General features: G+C 53.9%; 1 protein-coding gene across 8 annotated transcripts in view; it reads right to left on the bottom strand.

Moving 5' to 3' along the window:
* Positions 1–22,526, bottom strand: part of Scn5a (sodium voltage-gated channel alpha subunit 5) — an 83,032-nt gene extending 60,506 nt beyond the window's left edge. For 6 of the 8 annotated variants that reach the window (XM_052186984.1, XM_052186987.1, XM_052186986.1 and 3 more), the window contains exons 1-5: positions 22,254–22,526; positions 20,219–20,337; positions 10,538–10,627; positions 9,154–9,282; positions 2,355–2,446 (exon numbers count right to left, since the gene is read on the bottom strand). In XM_052186984.1, the coding sequence (XP_052042944.1) occupies positions 2,355–2,446; positions 9,154–9,282; positions 10,538–10,627; positions 20,219–20,337; positions 22,254–22,526 (703 nt within the window). Of the gene's footprint in view, positions 1–2,130; positions 2,223–2,354; positions 2,447–9,153; positions 9,283–10,537; positions 10,628–20,218; positions 20,338–22,253 lie in introns of all 8 variants that reach the window. The other 2 variants (XM_052186983.1, XM_052186985.1) reach the window with 1 other exon arrangement.
* Between the last annotated feature and the right edge of the window lie 1,402 nt (positions 22,527–23,928).

Raw genomic sequence — 23,928 nt, 5'->3', positions numbered from 1 at the left:
GTGGGCGGGAGTCGGGTAGGGAGCCGTGTGTCTGTCGCAATTTATTGAGAGACCCCTGTGTGGTGCCGGGTCTCCAGCTCGGAGACTCATGTATCTCAGGAATACATGACAGGGGTGTGGCTGGAGACTGGATGTTCACATTGGACTGTACCCCAAAATCCAGGCTTAAGGGTCTTTGGCACAAAATACTCTATTATTCAGGGCTGGCAAAGCAATCCTGCTCAGGTCTGTTGAGACAGGAGCAAAGGTCTCCCTCCTTTAAAATCTTCCTTCATAACAAACAGAGGAGTGCACTTATGTTACGAATGGGTTCAGATAAGCTGCAGGTGTTTGGAGTCTGTCCCCTCTGACTTTGCTCTGGGGAGTCCTGCAGACAGCACTCCATCAGCTGTAAACACCACTTTCTACATCGACTCTGGGGGCTGCTCTCTGTGGCCTCTCTTAGCTGCTGGTGACCTCAAAAGGCTTGCTAAGGCCCCTCTTTACCTTGTGACTTCCGAATACTAGGGAATCAGACTCAGGGGTCTTGGACACCCTAAGTAAACCTTTTATACAGGTCTACAGCCAAGTTCTTTTATGTATTTAAAACACTTGAGACAAGGTTCTCGCCTGGCCTCGGAGCATTCGGCAGCTCAGGCGGGCTCTGTCTCCTCGGTCGGCCTCCCAGACAGTGGAAACGCCTACCCTCAGCGGGTGACACCTGCTTCATGGGGGTTTGCTGAGGGGTCATCCTGTCACAGCAGGAACCTGGGACACTATGGGGCACACTGGGAAGACATGGCCTCGCTGTGGACATACTAAGCAGGTTCCAAGGTCGGGAGGGACATTTTGAGATTTAGTCTAAACACAAAATGGTCAGGAGGAGTCATGTTTATAAAATTAGCCCGTGGCCAGGAGTCTCTGGCTCCTGATGCCTTAAGCGTGGCAACTGGCCTGGAAGTCTCCAGCATTTTCCTCCAGAAGTACAGGCTATCAGTGGTCCAGAGGGGGTTCTTCAGCTCTGAGGCAATCTGGTGTCTTTCTCTGTTGCTCTACACCTTATATCCTGGGACAGGGTCTCACTCGTAGCCTGACGGTCACCATTTCCTGCTAGACTGGCTATCTAGTGATTGCCCGAAGATCCCCCTATCTCTGCCTCCCCAGCCTGGGATCACAGGCACATGCCAGCAGGACCAGCTCTTTAAATGTGGCTCCTGGGAATTTAAGATCAGGCCCTCAAGGTCGTGCTGTAAGCATGCTAGCCACTGAGCCACACTGCCCCCCAGCTCTAGCCTCCTTAAGTGACTTGCCCTTTCTGAGGACTGTGCTCACAGGGGGCTCCTCCAGAACAAGTCCATAAAATGGGGGGAGTCTGAGCTCATGCTAAGCTGGGGAGGGTGAGATGAACAGTGGGGGTGAGAGGCTCGAGGGGCCAGGGTGAGCGGTGTCCCCTTTAGCACCAAACTGCACACAGATGGGCTTCTGGGTACTTTCCCGTGTGGACCAGTGAAACAGTTACTGCTGAGGCTAAGGTTTCCCGGGTACAGTTGCCACCATCTGTCAGGGAGGATTTCTTCCCAAGGCTACCATGCATGGTTTGCTAAACCTCTACTGCGCCATGCAGCGAGGGCTGGCAGACGCCAAGGCCCGATGATGCCTGTCAACAGACTACGCTTTGTGTCTTTGGATGAGGGCTGAGGCTTGCACGAGTCACAGGGACACGAGGCTGGGCTCTGGTACTGTCAGGAGAGACTGCTAGGGGTGTGCCGGGGTTCCCTCAAATGCCACCTTTTTGGTTTCCTGATTAGAACTTGTCTCTTCCTGTAATTGGAGCCCCAGCCTCTCACTAAGAAAGCAGCTGAGTTCAGGCTGGAGAAAGAACTTGTGGGGGAAGCCCTGGGGACCAGCTCTGCCTCGCTGCGGGTTAGTCTGAACTCCCGGTGACAGAGTGGGCTTGGCTGGGGTGGACAGCCCAGAGCCCATTCTGAGGTTCCAGGGAGAAAGATTCTTCTACTGCCTCCCAGCTCTGGCAAAGGTATTCTGGTGACAGGCACATCTAAAGGGCCTTCTGGGAGGCAGCTTTGGCTCCCAGGCGGCTGGAAAGGCCCAGGCGTGCCCCTCCAGCCTGGGCGTTTACTCTGATTTTTTCACCTGAAATGACCGATATAGTTTTCAGGGCCCGGAGGACTCGGAAGGTGCGTAAGGCTGAGACATTGCCCAGGTCCACAAATTCAGTTGTGTATCTGTAACAAGGGAGATTCACACACGACACAGTGACAGCACACCGACAGGAGACACACGGTCAGAGGAGGAGAGGGCGGGAAACAGAGAGAGAGTCACTTGCGGCTGAGGTGGGAAGGCAAACCTGGCCTTACCTGGAATAACTGAAATCGTTTTCAGAGCTCTCAGGACTCTGAAAGTTCGAAGAGCCGACAAATTGCCTAGCTTTATATTTTCTGATACATACCTGTGGGACCAAACCACAGTTACCGCAAGTTACAAAGCGGAGGTGCCCGCCCCACCCCTCTCCCCTTTCCCCGACAGTGTGCCTGCCCTTCTCCCTTCTCCTGGTCCCATTGTAGGGTGGGGTGGCAGACTTGGGCCCTCCCTTGGCCTTCCTCCTGACCCATCATCCTCTCAACACATGACCTCGGCCTAGCGGTCTTAAGGATGCACACAGCAAGCTCCCAGATGGCTTTCTCCATGAAGATCCCATGATCAACGGGTGCTAGGAGGCAGCCACTCTGGGGACTGAGCATAAAACTCTAAGACTAGGTCTGAGGCTGGGGACACATTAGGGTGGGGAGGGAAATCACTCCAGGATGCAATGCTGGAAGAATGTGGCCTTCTGGTCTTCCTGGGGTTTCTCTGCATCTTCCACCATCTGTCACCGCTGTGTACTTGACTGACTCTGAAGCCTTGGCTGAGGCCTCTGAATCTCTGGGAACTGCCCACTTGCTCTTTCTTATCACAGATCTCTCTATGTGATCGTGGGCTATGATCTCACAAGAGACAGCATGAAAATTCCTGGGGAAAATCGTCCCTGAGATGGAGGAGGTATTAGAAGAGAGCAGGGAGCTTGTTCTGCCGTCTCTGTCCTGCATTGGTCCGAGGGAGGCTTGGCAGGGCCAAGTGGCTATGAGACTCCCATCTTGAATTTGGACAGCAGTCCATCTCTGATGTCCATGGGCACAGAAGGCAGATGTCTGGAGAGGGGTCAGGGATCTGTCCAAGTAGAACGTGAGGTCATGCACGCACTGGGAGGCCACATGACCACAAGGCATTGGAGAGACGAATGCACAGTACGTGACCAAGGCCATCGGGACAGTGGCAGATGCCCTGTGATATTTAACCAGAGGCCTCCCATGCAGGACATCTGACATTTAGCTGAAGGGATCTGATGTTTAACAAAGGATGTCGACGAACTCTGGGTGTCTGATGTTTAACCAAGTGTGTCTGGCCCAGGTATCTGGGTGGTGTCAGGTCAGGTCACCGGTCCTGCATAGCTTGGTCCACCCAACAGTCCAGACGCGCAGAGAACATCATGGTTCTCTCTGCTCACACTGCTCAGGATTTCTGAATTCCTCCATGGGTTGTTGGTGCCCACAGGTAAGGTTGTCAAGGGATGACATATCCTGGGACCAGCGGGCCAGCCTGGCCTGGCTGTGTTCACTCTTGGGGGTCCATCCACTGTAACAGGGCCCGTGGATGTGTCTGCTCCCTTCTTAGGCACACATTATTCCCAATGTCTTCCTTCTTTGGCCAACCTTTCCATGGCTTCCCTTCCACCCTTGAGACTTATCTCGGTTTGCAAATTCTGTGCAGCGATCGGATCCGTCATCCACCGAGGAGCAGACATCGCCTCCTTTGTTCTAGCTCTCAGGTGATGGCTAATTTGATGCAGGCTCTTCCAGCGTTAGAGTCCCTCTCTTCCCGTGGATGGCTCAGATACCCCAGACCTCTGTGCCTATGCCCTGTTCCCAGTCTCTGTCTAGATTGCCACAGGACTATGCCGTTGAGCCTGAAATACTGCTGATGTTGCTGTTCCAGGGAAGACACGGCTCAGATGTCCAAGGACCTGATCCCCATCGCTGGTCTCCTGGTGGGGCCAGAGATGCCAGCTCCCCTCCCTCCCCCCCAGTGCTCCCAATATGGCTCCAGAAGCACAAGGTACAGGAAAGAGAGGGAACTGACCATCTTGCTTCCCACATCCCCGAGAGCCTGGTTCGTCTGCTCGTGTTTCGGGAAGACCTGCATGACCTGCCTACCCTGCCTGTGAGGCTCCGAGGAGCTGGTGCTGCCTCTTCAGCGGTGAGTGCCGAGTGCAAAGGAGCCAGGACCCCAGGAGATAAGGACAGGCTGGTGACAGCATAGGGGACACACAGCTATGCCCCTGCTAGGCTTGCCACCACCACGTGACTGGAAATAGGTGCTGGTGGGAACTGGCTGGACATTCAGTGGGGGTTGGAGAAAGTCTCAAAGGAGGGGCCAGAGCTGTGTGACAGGAAGATGTTCCCGGACCAGGGTGAGACAAGACAATGTGGCTACCTAGGCAGAACTTGGCTACCTCCTACCAGGGAGGGAACACCAGGCCTCCACGAAGGCCTCTCTTGTGGGGGTGAGTGGGGAGCGATTATGGCAGAGCAAAGGAGACTTTCACGGCAGAGCTGTCTTCAGAGGTGACACGGATAGACTGGGTAAGGGGTGGGCAAAACTCCCCCCACGCGCCAATCAGCCTCTCAGCTGGCCGAGGAGCTGGCTGGTGGCAGGCAGCTGGGTAAGATCATGAACCCGCCATGAAAGAGCAGAGGGTGGTGGGCGAGAGGCCTGCACTGTCACCCCAGCCCCAGCACGCAGCTGCAGAACCCCAAGGAATGGCACCTGCTGGCCTTCTCCCTGCCCCACCCTTATCCCCCCCCAGACAGTGGAACCCCTGCTGTTAGCTCCTTTGGTGGCTGGCCCCCTCCTCTGTGCCCTCCCTCCTTTCCCTCCAGGTTTGGTTTCCATAACAACCCCAGAAGGTGGGAGGCTGTGTTAACTGGCAGGTAATGCCCAGTTTGGGGTGTGGGGAATCTCTGGATATCAGGCTGTGATCTGAGCCTGGCAAGGTTCCCAGCACCCCTTGCAGCAGCTTCTAAACTGAGTGGGGTGTGAGAAGGAAATCTGTCCTGAGGTGCGACTGGGGAGGAGCCGGGACCTGGCTTTCAGTCCCGGCACAGCTGCTGGCACTGTCTTTACAGGCAGGTCGGTTCTCTCTGAGTCTCAGTTTCCCCAAAGGTAAAGGTTGGGTGGTGAGTTTTTACTTCATTTGACTTTGCCCCGCCCCCACCCCAAGTCTCCCTGGATCATCCTGGGGACCCATTTCACCGTAACAGAATATTTTGCAGAGGTGGGGAGCTAGGTGGTTTTCACCAGGCAGAGTGGACATCCGTCAACGCTGTGAGCAGGTCTGACTTGTGGCAGGAAGCTGGTATTCCAGCAGTCCATTCTGTCCTGGCAGAGGTGGACAGGCCATTTCTGTAGATGTCAGAGATGCAGTGACTATCCAAGAATGGAGTCTGGCCTCTCTGTCGTGCCTGTTCTCTGCACAGGTGTGGCTGGGCTCATTAGGAAGAGGCACATCTTGTTTTCTTTGTGGTTCAGAGTAGGAATGGTTGGCCCCTGGAGGAAGGGGCCAGGACCCCGTAGGACCTGCTGGGGCCAGGAGGCCACAGAGGGCGCTCTCTCTATGCCCTAGGCTGAGCTGGTCCTGATGATGGCTTTCTCCTGAGAACAGGAGCATCTCCATGGCAACTTTCTGTAGGTCCAGGATTTAGAAGTCAGGTGAGGCCCAGACAGATGCTGGCCGCTCTCTTGCCTGAAGCTCTTCACGGTCGGTAGATCACTGCTTACCCCTGCAGCCTACAGAGACCCCAGAGCTTAGCCTGCCACCACACTCAAATGCCCCCAGCCAGTGCGGCCTCCAGTCTCTGACAAGTTCTCCCTCTCAAGGCACAGGCTGGCTCCCCACTCCATTCTCCCTGATGATCCCGCTTCTTATTTCACGGAGAAAATAGAGGCAATCAGAAGAGAAGTTCCCCTTCGCTCTTCATCAGCTCTGCCAGCCTGCCTCCACCTCCAGTCAGAATTCTGCCTTCCCTGAGCCGAAGGTCAGTTCTTCACCTCAGCACCCCGGAGCCCCTCAGTCGGGACGTTCAAGGGCTTTGTTCCTGCAGTTCCCCGGCCCCACCTTCCTTCATCAGAGGTCCCCTCTCCTCAGGATCATTTCCATTAGTCTCTCTTCTTCGAAAGGCCTTCCTTGACCTTCATTTCCCTCCAGCCACCGAGCCATTTTCTGTCTTGTTTCACAGGGACTCCGAGAATTAGATATCTGAATTTCACGGCTCCTCCCTCGGCCCAGACCCTCTCTACCAGGATGGAGACCCTCCCACTCCACTGAGACCCCTTGGCAGGGGCACCAGTGACCATCCAAAGTCTAACAGGCCATCAGCTGTCATCGCTCTTGGCTTCCTCCTGGAATGTTCTATATTGAACAGTCTTACTGGTTCCTGGGTACCACTCTCCTGGGTGTCCTCCCCGCTTGCTGGCCGGTTCCCTCTGATCTTTGTGTGCCAGTCTCCTCCTTTCTTATCCTATGTATATGGGTATTTTGCTTATAAGTGTGTCTGTACACTACTTGTGTGCCTGGAGCCAACAAAGGCCAGAAGATGTCAAATTCAATAGAACTAGAGTTATATAGACAATTATGAGCCACTATCCGAGTGTTGGTAACCAAACCCAGGTCTTCTGGAAGAACAGCCAGTACTCTTAACCTCTAATCCATCTCTCCAATCCTCTGCTCCTTAAAAGAGAGTACTTATTTCATATACATGTGTGTGCCTGGATGTGTGAATGCGTGTCCTGTGTGCAGTACCTGTGGACACCAGGAGAGGGCATCGGGTCTCCTGGAACTAGAGCTGCAGTTGGTTGTAAGGCACTCAAAATGGGGGCTGAGAATTGAACCCAGGTTTTCTGAAGAGCAGAAAGTGCTCTTAACAACTGAGCACCGGCGTCTCCTATTTCTTGACCTCAGGATGTTGGTGTGTCCCACAGACGAGTTCTACCCTGCTCATTTCTGGCTTTTCGTATCTGGCTTTCAATGTCTTCACGTTGGGGCCTAGAGATGGGGTCACTTGCCCACACTCCGGAATGGAAGATCCTGGTGTCTCTCACCCTTTCACACTTAGGATGCCCTCGGCTGTGCTTCTGACTCCCTTCCTCCTCTGAGCCTCTCTCCACAGTGGTACTGCCATCCACCCCTCTGTTATAAGCAAAACCCAGTAGTCACCTTCAAAACACCCAGCACTGACCAGGGCTCCTCTATTCTGCTCAGACACTTCACTGCTCTGTCTGTCTGTCTGTCTATCTCTGTCTCTGTCTCTCTGTCTCTGTCTCTCTCTCTCTCCCTCCTGCTTGTGACAGTAGGCCATTAGCTCCTGTCTATCTGTCTCTCCGCATCTTATCTCCAGTTCATGGCCCACACAGTGGCTCCGACATCTCGCAGCTCTGCCAGTTCCTGTCCCCTAGCAGGTTCTTGTCCCGCCTGGCTCTGACATGACTTTGTGGGCAGACAGTATGGTCTGCCCCCAGCCATCACTCTTCGATGTCCTGCCCTATCATTACTTCCTTTTCTCACTCAACTCCACCCTTTGGGTAGGTAGTGCATTGTCTCTGAGCCTGCTTCTTCATCTGGAAAATGGGAGGCCCGGAGTCAGTTTGCAAATACCCAGAAACAGCTTTGGATAAACTGTCCATTCACCAAGCTCTCCATCCAGCCTGAAGGTGTCCTAAGAGCATCCCGAGAGCCCAGCTCCGCTCTCAGTTCCCCCGCCTCTACCTCCTCGACAGCACAGCTCAGATACATCCAAGAATTCAAGAAAGTAGGAACTCAACTGAGTCTCTATCCCACCGGGGAGGCCAGGACTTGCATGGGCATGGACTACAACTCCCAGCATGCTCTTTGCTGAGGTGCAGAACTCAGTCCAGCACATACTGGGTCCTTGCTCGAAGAAAGGGTATGCTAGGTCAGTTCTTGACCAGCCCTGCCCTAGTCAGCTGTCTCAACAGAGACAGGTACCTGGTTCCTGACATCTGGCACTGGGAGCACCTCAACCCCTAATGCTCTGCAAGTGTCCCCTAGGAAAGGAATTAAAGCCATAGCTGGGACTACAGCGGGCCTTGGGGCATGATCACCTTGTGGTGGGCTCTGAGTATCCTGCTTCACTAGCTTTCTTCCGGGTAATATGTGACTAAGGGATACATCTAACCTGTAGCCCAGAGGCTGCATGTGGATGCACATGGCCCAGGCTCAACAGAAAATTGTGAACTTGCTGAAAATATCAAGACTGTGTGGACTGGGGTATGTACTTTATAGATGACTGTGTCATCTTGCAATGTTCAAAGACCGTGCATGGCTGGCTGCCCCTAGCATACCTCCTCGGCAGGGGCGAGGAGCCTTTGAGCTGGGTCAGTGGCCTTTAAGAAATGCTAGGCAGGGGCTCTCCTGGCACAGGTCCTCGGGGAAGCTGGCTGCTTCCCCAGGCTCCTCTACGGAAGCCTCACTATTAATTACCTTGGATGCCAGGTCATCTGTCTCAGTGGGATCTGGGCCTGGATCTCTTGGTGGACTACACACAGGCTGCTAGAGCAGAATCAACCTGCCTCACCCCACTCCATCTTCTGAGGTCAGGTCTTGTTAAACCAGGCTCACCTCACACATGCTCACTGTGCAGCCTAGGTTGGCCTTGAACTCATGGCAAACTTTCAGCCTTAGCCTCCCAAAGTCCCAGAACAGACTCTTCGCTTGACCTAAGCCCAAACACCAAGTCATGGAATACTGATATTAATGATGTCCCTTTAACATAGGGCTGTCGTGGTCCCCAGATGAGGCAGGTTGCTCAAACATTTCGTGTCCCTGATGGACAGCCTCGCTTTACTAGAATGGGCTGTAAGTCTATCCTGTCCCACCATGCTATACACAGAGCAAGGCAGGCACTCCTCTGTGGCATATATACTGTGGCTTGTGTGAACCACAGCAGGGAAACCCCAAGAGCCTGGGACATGGGGAACAAAAGCCCTGCCCCCACCCTGCCTAACTAGTGTGCCACGCCCTGGCGGGAGGAGCCGGGTACTTACGCCATGACAATCACACTGAAGTCTAGCCAGTTCCACGGGTCCCGGAGGAAGGTGAATGCGTGCAGGCAGAAGCCTCGAGCTAGGATCTTGACCAGAGACTCAAAGGTGTAGATGGCAGTGAAGGTGTACCTGAGGAGGAGAGGCCATCAGGGGCTGTCGGGTGGGGGGGGTGCGGGGAGTGGAGTCTACAGACTGGGCTCATCTGCTTTCCCACCTGGTGTGAGCCCTGGGCAGCTCCTCCCACCAGAGCCGTCACAATGGCCTGTGGCCAGTGGTAAAGCTCTAATAGGAGCTGCAGGTCTGTGCCAAACATCTAGCTAACAACTCCACCTGCCCCATTGCTTTACGCAGAGACTGTCACGTGTCTGGGGCACTCTCCACCTTTGCCCTTGCTGGAAGAACCTATGTACCCCTCGCTCTAGCCCTGGGGGGGGGGGGCATGCCCACATGCATATAGTGACATAGACACACTGGGACACCATGGATAAGGAGACTCACTATTTGTCATGTTTGTGGGTTTTTAGCCACTAGCAATGGGGAACAGGGACACCCTTGAGGACTTGGGGCCAGGGTTCTAACTGCCTACCCTGGGCTGGAGGGAATGCAGATCTTCAGCGTGTAAGGCTGGTGGGCCATTTCTGGCTACAGCAGTCTGAGGAATCCTACATGCCTCTGTTCCCTGGGTTGGCCCATGGGAAGGGCAGTGACCCAGGCTTCAGAGCAGCCGGGCACAGCCACAGCAACACCAGCCCTGGGCCTCTGCGAGCCACTCTTATAAGAGGCAGCTGAACCTTCCAGAGGTTTCCATAAACCGGGAGCTGAGTGTGGTAAGGGCCGGCCAAGTCTGCTTAGACCCTGGAGGAATTAGATATTTCTTCAGGAAGGGAAGACTCAGAGGCAGGGTTCTAAAAGCGCAGAGTTGTGGGAGGCAGGACTCGGGTGGGGGCCAGGGTAACGGTGTAGTACCGGGGCACGGAAGTGACCGCCATTGCCTTTGCAGCTGTGTCCCCCAGCTGTGTGTGAGGTCAGATGGACTCCAATACTCAGCCTTCCCTTCTGGGACAGGGCTATGCTGACCCCGCTGACCCCGCTGATCCTGGGTTAGCAGAGAGAATGCTTACTGATCTTGTGACAGTGCCTGGCATGCCCCTCCTTAGGGGCTGGCAAGATTCCCCACATCGCCAGTTTGCAGAGCTTCCACCTCTAAGGCCACAAACTTAGACCAAACAAGGTAAGAGAACGGTAGGCGGGTAGAGGCCACGCCCCTGGGCAGGACTCCAGGCATGGGCGGAGCCTCCGTCTCGGGCAACTCCAGAGCCAGAGGCATGGCATGGGACAGAAAGGGCGCCATGGGGCAGGAGGACAGGCTCCCAGAGATACTTACTCAACATATTTGGTCCAAGGCGGAGGGTCGTGTTGGGCCATGAACACACAGTTGGTCAGGATGGTGCACATGATGAGCATGCTGAAGAGCGTGACGCTGGAGTTAAGGAAGCCATGGGAGGGGCTTACCCACAAATCCCTCAGAAAGCTATGGGAGGAGCCACAAGAAACCGTGAGAAAACTCTACCCATAGAGCCACGGAAGGGGCTGCAGGAAGCCACAGAGGTCCCATCCACAAATCCACAGAGGCCAAAGAAAACTGCGCGCGACGGGGCCACACAAACCCACGGGAGGAGGTCAGCTAAGCCACCGTAGCTGCCGAGGGGCTGGGCCTGATGTCACTGCCAGGCAAACGTTGCCAGATCAGTGAAGACACCCCTGGTGCAGCTGCGAGTCCTTAGCGCCAAGGCCTCCTTACCGAACCCTGATCTTAGGGTTGACTCCTGCCCGCAGTCACATGGGAGGGAGTCAAGCTCTCCAAACTGCTCCAGTTTGGAGATGGACAGGAAGATAGGCAGGGTCTCAAGTTCCCACCCCCCCTGCCCCCTCCCCCCCATAGCTTCAAAGCACACCTAGAGGTGAGCTGCCATATTGGAGGAAGCATTTCCGGTGTGCTTCCGGTCTCTACACCTGCCTCTCACCCTAGTCCCACACCTTGCGCTCCTTGCTTTTCAAAAATCAAGTCATCAGGAAGCTCCCAGCCCCCAAAGACTGCCTCAGCTCATTGGCTGTTGTAGCACCACACCCTCAGAGCCCCCCCGCCCCCCCCCCCCCCCCCCCGTTTAGCCTGTGGCTCCTTACTGAAGGTCAACCCTGTCGGCCAGAAGGGATTCTGCAGACATTACCTTTGTGTCCAGGGTATCTTTGTGGGATCCCAGGTATTAGCTAAACCACCCGCCCACCCCCCACCCCTGCCAGCTCTGGCTGTGTCTTAGCTGTTGCTTCAGGCTGGACAAAGTTCTGACTGGCTTCCTTCACTCTTTCCTTGGAGGTGGGCTTAGACCCCGGGCCTCCTAGGGGCCCGGTGCCCCAGGGATTGGCTGCATTCACAGATCCCAGAGAGAGGCTGCACTGACCACTCCCAGTGGCTGCCTCCAGGCTGTGGGGCAGCACAGCACAGCCTCAGCCCTGAGCTCATGGCTGCCAAAGGTGACTCCCAAGGACAGTCCCAGCTCTCAGGGCTTCCTTTTCCCTCCATATACAGTTCCATCCCAGGCTGGCCCTTAATGGTGCCTGCTCTGGGATATGTTTAAGGAGACTCTAACCAGGTGAATATCTGTCTTACCTCCAGGCTCCTGAATAACCCAGTTAATTAGAAAAGCAGCCTCATTTATAATTAATTCCCTAGTTTCTGAGAGAGAGAGAGAGAGAGAGAGAGAGAGAGAGAGAGAGAGAGAGAGAGAGAGAGGTGATCAGGCTGTTTCATCAACTTAGGGCTGGCCTACAGGACTGCCCAGCCAGAGAGGGCACCACTCCAGGCCCTGGAGTCCTTACTTCAGTGTGCCATGCAGCAGGGTCCTGGTTAGCTTTGATTGCCAACGTAACACAGCCAAGTCATGAAAGGAAAGTCTCAACTGAGGGACTACCAAGACCAGACTGGCCTATGGGCATGCCAGTGGAGGACTGTCTTGATGGATCAGTGACGTAGGAGGTCCCAGCCCACTGTGGGCAGCACCATCCCCTAGGCAGGCGCTGGTCCTGGGTTACATAAGAAAGCTAGCTAAGCAACAGCCTGTGCACAAACCAGCTAGCGGCCCTTCAGTTCCTGCCTCGACTTCCCTCAGTGATGGACCGTAATGTATAAGCTCAAATAAACCCCTTTCTCCCCTAAGCTGTGTTTGGTCAGTGTTTTATCACAGCAACAGAAATCAAACTAGAACAGTCACCATGCCAAGCCTACCATCCTGTGTGCCTTCCAGGGCTCAGACACTCATCTGAGGATCCCATCCCTATCTCTGTAGCCAGGCTCTGGGATGAAACTTTTCTCACTGGGTGAACCAGTTACCAGCCCCTCAGCCAGCTTCCTCCACTTGCATGGACCCACTGCTGAACTGTAAAAGATCTCAGAACATTTTTGAAGTGTGTATGGGATGGGTCCCATGGCAGATACCTGCTGAGCCCCTCCTAGGAGTCAGGCTCCATGCATGAGTTAGCCTGATTCACCCTCCAAGGTGAGAGCTTTGCCTCCATCTGAAGAGGCAAGAAAATGCACGCACAAGTAGGTCAAGTTGAAGGTCACCGCAGCAGGCAGGATACTGCCCCAAAGATGCCAGCTGCTGAAGCCCTGGCAGCCAGTGCTGTGCATTTGGATGGCAAACGTGATATAGCATTGCAGATGTGACTGGCTTAAATACTTGAGGTGGTAAAGCACCAGATTCCCTCGATTATCCAGTTGCAGTCATCACAGGGTCTTTAGGATAAACACGGGCAGGAGGGTCTGAGGCTCCTGACTGGTCACCGCTTGCTTACAGACGGTGCGTGAGCTCAGAAGTGTGAGACAGTACTGCAGAAAGAGGAAAAACCTAGAAACACGTCTCACCTCTAGAGGCTCCAGAAAGGAGCGAAGCCCTGCAGATACCTTGATTTCCGCCCAGCGGGAGCCTCCAGAGCTGTAAAATGATAGATGTGCACTCCTCGAAGCTAGCTTGTCCGTGGCAGTGAATCTCGGTGGCATTGAGAATTACCCAAGGGGCAACAAGCCCCTCTGTGGCAGTCTCTCTGCAGAAGGAACTCAGCCGCCCTCTGCTCCACTCTCCTGCCTCAGGGATGGAGGACTTCCTGTTACAGCACCTTGACCCTCTTTTGACAAGCATGCTGTTCCCTGCCACCCATAGTACTGGATGGAAATCAAACCAGGAGGGTCCTGTGAAGTTCCAGGAGAGTGCCACACAGGAAGAGCAAGGAAGTGGTGTCATCTTGTGTGTGTGTGTGTGTGTGTGTGTGAAGGTATGCAGGGACATGTACATGTGGTGCATGTAGACCACAGGACAATCTTGGGCGTCATTCCTTGGTAACGTCCACCTTTTCTTTCAGAGAAGGAATCTCACTGGCCCGGAGCTTGCCCTGTGGATCAGGCTGGCTGACCAGAGAGCTCCAGGAACCGTCCAGTCCCTGCCTCCCTAGCGCTGAGACTGCAATTGTGTGCCAGCAGCCTGGCCTCTTTACATGGATTCTGGGCATAATCTCTGGTCCCCATGCTTGCAAGGCAAGCACTTTACTGACTGAGTCACCTCTGCAGCCTTTATGTGTCTTTTAAAGAGCAAACGTCACCAGGCCACGGATGCATGACAGCAGAGCCCTGTCCTTGACACAGAACAAGATGGGACCATTATGTCTCTAGTGGGGCTGAGCAGGAGGGCTTCCTGGAGGAGGCAGGCTGTTCCAGCAATCAGACAGCCCAGACAGTCTTGGTGACATACCCTTCTATGTTAAAGCCAGGATTTTTCTACTCTGGGTGGGCCACTGACAACTCTTCAGAGTGGACAAAAGGCTTCTCTCCAGAGAGTGGCTGTATGGGCAGGCTGATGTGGACACCCTCAAGGATGTAGCTGGAGAGAAGAGTACAAACCTGAACGTGGGGATAAGGGAAGTTCTGGGACACTGTCTGGAATTCCCAGGTCTGGAGCCGGGGTGAACCAGGCTCATGTCCTCTGTCTGGCACCTCTGAAGCCTCACCTGGCTTCCTTGGCTTTAGGGATTGCTCCGACACTAGTCTTTGTGTATGACGAGAGACATCTCTCCCTACCTAGTCCAAGCCCCTGATCTTCAGACTCCCTCCCTAAATAATCCAAAACCCCAAGGAGCCCAGCATGAGCCAATACCAGACTTAGGGGTCACCTGGACTCCCAGCCAGACACATCTGTTTGTGCTGCTTGCACGTTTCAGACCAACAGCAAGCTGGTCCTTTGTGTGGGCAGAGGCTAAGGCCAGCTCTATAGCCCTGTGCAGAGCAGAACATCTTCAGCCCTGCCATGTCATTGTCCCAAACACCCACTCCCAGCCTCTCAATTAAAATGCCACCAGGAACTGCCTGTGCAACCACAGAGAATGTGTGTGGAACAGTGGAGACTGCCTGTGCAACCATGGAGACTGTGTGTGCAACCATGGAGACTGTGTGCAATCATGGAGACTGCCTGTGCAACCACGGAGACTGCCTGTGCAACCACAGAGACAGAGACTGTGTGTGCAACCACGGAGACTGCCTGTGCAACCACAGAGTCTGCCTGTGCATCCACAGAGACTGTGTGTGGAACCACGGAGACTGCCTGTGCAACCACAGAAACTGCCTGTGCAACCACGGAGACTGCCTGTGCAACCACGGAGACTGCCTGTGCAACCACAGAGTCTGCCTGTGCAACCACGGAGACTGCCTGTGCAACCACGGAGACTGCCTGTGCAACCACAGAGTCTGCCTGTGCATCCACAGAGACTGCCTGTGCATCCACAGAGACTGTGTGTGGAACGAACCATGGAGACTGCCTGTGCAACCACGGAGACTGCCTGTGCAACCACAGAGTCTGCCTGTGCATCCACAGAGACTGTGTGTGGAACCACGGAGACTGCCTGTGCAACCACAGAAACTGCCTGTGCAACCACGGAGACTGCCTGTGCAACCACGGAGACTGCCTGTGCAACCACAGAGTCTGCCTGTGCAACCACGGAGACTTCCTGTGCAACCACGGAGACTGCCTGTGCAACCACAGAGTCTGCCTGTGCATCCACAGAGACTGCCTGTGCATCCACAGAGACTGTGTGTGGAACGAACCATGGAGACTGCCTGTGCAACCACGGAGACTGCCTGTGCAACCACAGAGTCTGCCTGTGCATCCACAGAGACTGTGTGTGGAACCACGGAGACTGCCTGTGCAACCACGGAGACTGCCTGTGCAACCACAGAGTCTGCCTGTGCATCCACAGAGACTGTGTGTGGAACCACGGAGACTGCCTGTGCAACCACAGAAACTGCCTGTGCAACCACGGAGACTGCCTGTGCAACCACAGAGACTGCCTGTGCAACCACAGAGACAGAGACTGTGTGTGCAACCACGGAGACTGCCTGTGCAACCACAGAGTCTGCCTGTGCATCCACAGAGACTGTGTGTGGAACCATGGAGACTGCCTGTGCAACCACGGAGACTGCCTGTGCAACCACAGAGTCTGCCTGTGCATCCACAGAGACTATGTGTGGAACCATGGAGACTGCCTGTGCAACCACAGAGACTGCCTGTGCAACCACAGAGACTATGTGTGGAACCATGGAGACTGCCTGTGCAACCACAGAGTCTGCCTGTGCAACCACAGAGACTGCCTGTGCAGCCACAGAGACTATGTGTGGAACCATGGAGACTGCCTGTGCAACCACAGAGACTGCCTGTGCAACCACAGAGTCTGCCTGTGCAGCCATGGAGACTATATATATGCAACCACAAAGAGTGCCTGTGCAACCACAGAGTCTGCCTGTACAACCACAGAGACTGCCTGACACTTGGGCTACTAAGTTGCCCAAAGAGAAGGGAATTAAACATGGGCATATACTGTCATGGTTTCTGCTGTTCAATGAACATGCATACACACACACACACACACACACTTAATTTGATTGCCCATTTGACTCTGGTAGAAAAACGTGGGAGGGTTTTGCGAGCAGCTCCCGGGCACCGAAGAAGACAAACTGATTCTTGGCATGAACACTAGGTCTCTGAATGTGACTGCACGGGAATTCAGAGTTCCGTTAGTTTCTTTTATTTAATCGCGGCAGGAACACATTCTGCAGAATTATGACAAAAATACATAGGAACAAATCAATTCTACATGCCCGTATTTATTTTTCCAGCCATTTCCCAGGGACACACCACAAGCTCAGGACAAAGACAAGAGCCAAACAGTGGTGGCACTTGCATGTCACACCAGGAACCTAAATTGTCACAGATCTGGGTGCATTCTCACCCCTCTAAGATTCTTTGCTCATCCTCCAAAGACTATTACATGCAACTCTGCACATGTAGAGACTTAGTGGGTATTTGAGTGGATTTGAACATTTAAACACGGTTACCATTGAAAACACGAGTCCAGACTTCACGCTGAGCCAGGCACATTGACCTTTGACCTCCTGGTACTCCAGACGTGGAGACTAGAGGACACTCTGAGTTCTTACTCAAACTGAGATAGAGAGTAAAACCCTCAGCAAAAAACTAAAAACCTAGCAGAGCTGTTCTGTGTTTCAGGGAGTGGCACTCACATCTTTAATCCCAGCATCTGGAAGGCAGGTGGGTGTCTATGAATTCGAGGTCAGCCTGGTCTACCTAATGAGTCCCTGTCTCAAAAAGGACTGTACTATGCTTGCTAATGGGCACGGGCTCAGCCCAATTTGGGGAGGGGGGGCTGATGGAATCTTCTAGAAATAGGTAGCAGTAACGATTGTGCAGCCTTAGAAATACACTTAAAAAAATCACTTAATCACATACTTTAAAATAAGTTGTATGGGCTGGAGAGATGGCTCAGCAATTAAGAGTAAATAGTGTCCTTGGCAAGAACCTGTGTTCACACTGGGGCACACGACCATCTGTAACTGCAGTTCCATGAGGACCTGACAGCCACAAGCACCTACCCCCATATAGCACACACACACACACACACACACACACACACACACACGTCTACACACACATACTCTCACACACTCACACACACAATCACACACACTCCCCCACACACATATTCACAACACACTCACACACATATACACACTCACACACATACATATACACATTCATATACATACATACACACAATCACAACACAGTCTGTCACACACATACTCACAACATACACTCACACACACATACATACTCACACATACACTCACACATACATACAATCACACACACTCTCACACAACACACGTACACATATACATACATTCTCATATACACACTCACACACATACACATACTCACATACATACATACTCACATGCACAATTACACACTCTGTCACACATACACACATGAAAGAGAGTGAAGAACTGAGAGATGGAGACAGAAAGAGAGAATTTAAACAATTATCAAAACAAATGCTCAGCGTCTATGGATGTGAGGCAGACAACAGCCCTCCAGGAGTCGGTGGGCTTCAGATCCCTGGGCCTTCAGCTGGTGATTCTGCTCGAGAAAACTCTAAGCATCTTACTTTTAAATAAACATCCTGGATGGCACAGAGGTGACCCTTACATCCTGACCGGTGGGACAACTAAATGCAGGTTCCCAGGTAGGGCCTGGGGTTCTTGTGCAGTTTCTATAAAATCCTAGTGATACTGAAAGGCCTGGTGCTCCATCACACTGAGGGGTCTAGGAGCCACCCCCTCTCCCCTCCCCAGGACTGGGAGCCGGGCTTCCAAAGACCACAAATCTCAGGCCCTTCCTCCACTAGGTGGCGCTGTCGGGGGCTATCAACCCATCCCCAGGTAAAGGAGTGCTGTGCCAGCCACGGAGCCCAGGGTAGGTAGGGCCTCACAGATCTGATCACTTCCCTGGGGTGGCTGCCCTGGGGGAGTCAGGCAGGCAGCTCAGGGCTCTCAAGGCTGGTGGGACCACACCAGGCCAGAGACTCACAGCCTCAGAGCTACCCCTTGATACACCTCAGGCTTAGCTGAGGACTCCTCGTGCACCACTGTCTTCCCCATCCACATTTCCAGCCAGTCTCTCATCTGCCTCGCAAGTCACAGTCTGGAGAGAGCCAAGGGACCCAGGCTGCATCTCCGGAGATTTCTGTGGCTGCCAAACAGCACTGGGTTGGTTAGATACCTGGAGAAGCAGCCCTGAATGAGGGTGGAGGATGCTTTCAGGGTGGCCACGCCCCTGCAGCAGGCTGGAGACCAGCTCAGAGCACTAAGGAAACCGTTTCCCTCCTGCTTCAGCTCTGTTCTTTCTGCAAATCTGTGAGCACATTCTGGAGGGAATGACAACCTAGTAGCTGACTTCTCTCTCTTAGGGGGCTCTCTGCAGGGGAAACGCCCATTCAGGATGGGGTGGCAGTGGTTGGAAGAGCTTCTGGAGCTCTGTCCAGCCCGGCTGCAATACCCACAACTAGTACCAAGCATCGTTTGAAGCTCAGCAACATGAGAGAAATTAAAGACTGCACTTCTGGCCCTTGGGGTTGGCTCAGTGGGTTAGGGTGCTTGCTGCTAAGTCTGATGACCTGAGTTCGATCCCCGATCCACATGATGCAAAGAAGACTGACTTCTGCCTCCTGACCTCCACATACACACTGTGATTTGTACATGCTTCCCCCAACAACACAGTAAATAAAGAAATGAATAAAAAATACATAAAATAATAAAAAATTAAAAAAAAAAAACAACAGGATGCCAAAATCAACCAGAGGACAATGGGCACGTCCTACAAGCATGTCCTTATCTAGGTTACCAGTGGCCATGGGAGGGGCTTTCCAGGTCTCCACAGTACGGTGCGTATGCCTCTGCCTTGGTGGACTGCATCACTCCCCTCTGTGACTCCACCTTCTGGCCTCTTCTCTGCTATCCAGAGGTGACTGGACCAGTGACATGGATCAGGGGCAAAGGTACTTTGCTATCAACCCTGATCACCCTGGAACCCACAAGGTAAAAGGAGACAACTGAGTCCCGCAGCTTGCCCTCTGACCCCACACTCCCCACACACATGAAAACACAATAAGCACATGATATATCTTAAAAATGAGATCCAGGGCTGGAGAGATGGCTCAGCGGTTAAGAGCACTGGCTGCTCTTCCAGAGGGCTTGAGTCCAATTCCCAGCAACCACATGGTGGCTCACAACCATCTGTAATGGGATCTGATGACCTCAGTATACTCACACTAAGTAAATAAATAAATACATACATACATAAATACATAAATAAGTAAATCTTGAGAGAGTGAGAGAGAGAGAGAGAGACAGAGACAGAGACAGAGACAGACAGAGAGATGCAGAGAAGGCGGTGCCCTCCTCAGGTGCTGCCTGAACTCGGACCCCGAAGCTGGCTTGACACCATCTTTCCCGCTGCTCCACTCCAACAGCTCTGTCAGCAGGCAGGAAGCATTTTTAGGCCGCGGTTTATGTAATTGGACGCTAACCAGAGTTCTTTGAGAAGCTCTCAAACTGCAAACATTTGTCAACACCTAGTTCAGAAGCAAGCACTGCCTCCTTCGAAAAATGCCCACATGAGAGAAAACTAGAAACCTTAAAAAAAAAAAAAAAAAAAAACAAAAAAAAAAACCAAGAAATGGCTTGGGAGTCTCTGCAAGGTGCAGCAGGGGGTAGAGGCCCGGGGTGGTGGTGGGTAGGGACATTTAGAGCCACGAGCGATGGGGATATGCCGGGGAAGTCATTTCTTCTGAATCCCAGCTCCTTGGCTTCAAGGCTATTTTTCCTCCTAAAGAAGCAGAGATGTGAGGGCTTCTCAAACGTCCCTACACCCCAAGAACCCTTAGGAATCTTGTTAAGATGCAGGTGCTGACTCAGCGTGTCTGGTGCGGAGGTCAGGGCTCTATTTCTCTACCCGCTGGTGGTTAACCGCCACTGGTGATTTCTAACTATGATGCTTGTCCCAGGAGGAGTGAGGGAGGGCACCTGCACCACCCTGGCCTGAGCTCAGCACCGGTGTGTAGCCCAGGATAGATGCAGACATAAAGGATTACGAGCAAAGGATATGAATGTACCAGAATCTTCACGGCCGCCCTGCGCACCGGGTGGAAGGGGCTGAGGACATACAAGGCATTGGTGGCACTGAACCGGAAGATGGTTTTGCCCTTATTCAGCACGATGAAGGTCTGTGGACAGAGGGAACTGTTAGGTCTGGAGACGGCTCTCATCTTAGAGCCCTCAAGCCATGGCTACAGGGTGAGGAGGGACCCCCTTCACTGTGGACACCCATGCCTGGCCATGAAGGGAGACCGGGAAGGTGGAGTCTGGGTGATGTCAGCTTGGCTTATATTTAGTTCAGTTTCAGAATTACCATCTCAACAGGGGGCCTTTCGGCTGGGCGTGGTGGCACATGCCTACAGCGCCAGTCCCTGGGAGGCTGAGGCAAGAAGGCTCGCCCGTTCAGTGCCAGTGGCTTCTACGAAAAAGATGGTGTCCTTGGTGACCTGTGCTGGGTTGGGGGAGGCCTCTAAGTCCAGCCAGCCTGGACTCCGTCCTTAGGTTCACCTGCCATGCTCACTGCTGCCATCTGAGTCCTGCCTAGTCCTTTCTGTTCCCTCCGTGTCCTAGACTCACCCTCCGCCGTGTCCCTAACCCTAATCCCAACTCCGTCAGTTCCGAGCAAGCATAACCCGAGCCTGCCCACTCACTCACCCACCCACTCACTCACCCACTCACTCACCCACAATTCACACTCATCCCACTCTGACCCTATTCCAGTCACCCTCCAGGGAGAAGCCCTGGAGCCTCAGCCTCGGAGCAGGGCCCGGGTCAGCTCTCTGCTATCTGTCTGTGTAGATGGTGTGTGTGTGTGTGTCCCTCAGGGCCCGGGTCAACTTTCCTGCTATTTGTCTGTGTAGATGGAGTGTGTGTGTGTGTAAGAGTGAGAAAGAGTGTATGTGTGTGTGTGTGTGTGTGAGTGTGCCCCTCAAGGCCCAGGTCAGCTTCCCTGCTATCTGTCTGTGTAGATGGAGTGAGCATGTGTGTCTGTGTGTCTATGTGTCTGTGTGTTCGTCCCTCAGGGCCTAAGTCAGCTCTCTTTTCTATATAGATGGTGTGTGTGTGTGTATGTGTGTGTGTGTATGTGTGTGTTTGTGTCCCTTCACACCCACAGTTGATCACACATGCACATATGCATATGCACATACACACAGACGTGCACACTCAGCCTCTCAGTCTCCTAACATTGTGTCCAACCATCGTGACAGACAGACTGACAGACACGTGCTGCACAGGCCCCCACACTGACTGTACTTATCTTTCCAAGCTGGTGCTGCTCTGCGCTCAGCTCAGAGCTGGCTGCAGGAACTCCAGTGGCTGCCCTGGTCTCTGGTGCCTAGCCTTTCTGGAAAGGCTGCCCTCCAGATTCCAGCCTGTCCTCCCGCCATGACCCCCACAGTCAGGCCCAGAAGTGGACAGTTGTGTGGGCAGCCTGTCCCTCTGTAGGAGACCTGTGTGTCTGTCACATCATTTGGTGTAGGGAAGGGCCTCGTGGAGAAACAATACTCTCTTCCCTCTCTTCAAGCAACACTGGCAGCACAAGTCTTCCCCACACTCCCTGCCTTAGCAGTCATGGCCTCTGCATCCCCTCAGCTTTCCCATGACCTCTGTGGTTCAGGGAAGGCCGCGGGCCCAGGAGACTACTACTCAGCCTGGCTAATTCTCTGAGCTGCCAGAGGGCCAGAAGGGGCACACACTGCCTGTAGTTAGGAGGAGGCCACTCAGGGCTTCATTCCAAGCGCCCAAGCGTCTGGGGACAGGAAGGAATCCCCTAGAGGTATATACCCAAGAACTACAAAAGAAGGCAGCATTTCAGGGGCCCTCCCACCCCCAAGTTAGGGGCTCAAACAGCATGATTTATGTCTTTACCCCAGAACTCTAAAATTAAGGTGCCGGGGAATACAGATTAATGGTGAATCACTCCCGCGAAGCCCAGGGGAGCCGGTCCCACACAGAGCTCCCCATGAGCAAGGCTCCGTCTGTCTGCTGCCTCCCTGGGAGCCACCTAAAAGGATGAGGAGGGTGCTGAGGGGGTGGCAGGCACCTTCTGGGTACTATAGAAAGGGTCCAGGTCTTCCAGGGGCTCCCCGATGAGCTCTCGGGGCGGGTTGCCATAGAGATCTGGCAGCTTTTTGGAGGCCTGTAGGTCCAGCTGGGGCCGGGGAGCCTCCTCCTCTGGTAGGCCCTCCCGGCTCTCCTGCGAGGTGGCCGAGCCGCGGGCCTGTTTCTCAGCCATGCGCTTCTCGATGGCGGCCAGAGACTCCCGGGTAAATCTACGGAAGCTGCTGGTGCCCCGAGGTAACAGGAAGTTGGCCATCTTCTCATCCTGCCTCTGGGGGCACAGGCTCTCCTCAGGCTGCCTGGAAGGACGCTAGAAGACAAAGACAGGGTGTGATGGGGTGCCACAGCCAGAGGGCAGGGTATTCAGCCAGCTAGGCTGGGGCAGGAAAAGGCACAATTTGTAAAAGTGCACAGCCAGCCCCTCCCGGTCCCCGTTGCCAATCACTGCACAGGCGCACATGATTGATGGCGGCTAGGGTAAACATTGAATATCCATTGAGGTATGTGTGGGAGGAGGGCCGGTGCAGTGACCCTCCACTCCTGCTCCAGTGTGTATGTGTAAACACCAGTGATCATGAGAAAGTGTGCCCTCAGGACAGGGTTACCCTGCCCACCCCACACCAAAATAAAAATACTTCAACTGACCCCTTCTATGACATTCCTGCCACAGCTGGCTCCCTGGCCTCCACAGGGCCGGAATGGGAAGAGATGGCGTTCATCTTATCCCAGACCCTGACAGAAGGGCCTTTCCCTAACAAAAGGTGAATCATGTATATGTCAGAATTTGGCCCTGCATGGGACAGGGTCCTACCCCTCCTCTCCAGGGGACGTTCCCAGCCCCTGGTGTCCAGTCCCCCCACAATCCCCATGCCCTCACACACGAGGTGCAAATCAAACCTGAGGCATAGGAGGCAGCAACCGGAGGCAGCACTCGCCTCCAAGGGAAGCAGGGTTTTCAGAAACAGACCGACAGGAACCCGAGAGTTGGCATCCAGATGTTGGCATCCGGTGTGCCCAACTGTGCAGACCTCCTGCTGAGGATCTCCTAGGAATGCCCTGGTGGCAGGGCCATCACTAGCTAGACTGATTCTAAAGACGGGAAATGTGACAGGTGGGTCTCTGGCTCATCGCGCTGTCCCCTTTTCTCCCATAAAAGGGGACAAACAAGTGCAAACCCCAAGGGGACAGCAGCACCGGAAGGCGGTGACCACTGGTGAAGAGGACTTCCAACAGGCATACGTGTGTGACGTCAAACAGAGGGAATGTGGCCCCTGGTGGCCTCAAAAGATTCAGAACCTGGTGCAAACACACTCTGCCTATGACAGCAAGGCAGAAGAATGCATTTCTGTCAGGCTCACCAAAACAGGATGTGGCCAGAGGGCTCCTGACTGTGACACCAAGCCAGGAGGCTGCATCGCTAATTACCACATCAAACCCGGGAATGGCTGGGCACCCGCTCAAGAGGGCAGACTGGACACCTGCTGGAGATGTCTGCCAGGGACACACTCCCTTCCTGTCAGCCAAGGGCTCTGCCCCAAGCTCACTCCATGGAGCATGTCATCAATGACCCTGTAAGCTTCTGTGGCACCCATGCCAGCACATGGCCAGCCAGGACCCCGACTCAGGGTGCCCAAGCACTACCGATAGCAGGTAAAAAA

Source organism: Apodemus sylvaticus, chromosome 7 (assembly GCF_947179515.1).
Source record: "Apodemus sylvaticus chromosome 7, mApoSyl1.1, whole genome shotgun sequence".
NCBI classification, from domain to species: domain Eukaryota; kingdom Metazoa; phylum Chordata; class Mammalia; order Rodentia; family Muridae; genus Apodemus; species Apodemus sylvaticus.
This window is presented reverse-complemented; position numbering and strand designations above follow the sequence as displayed.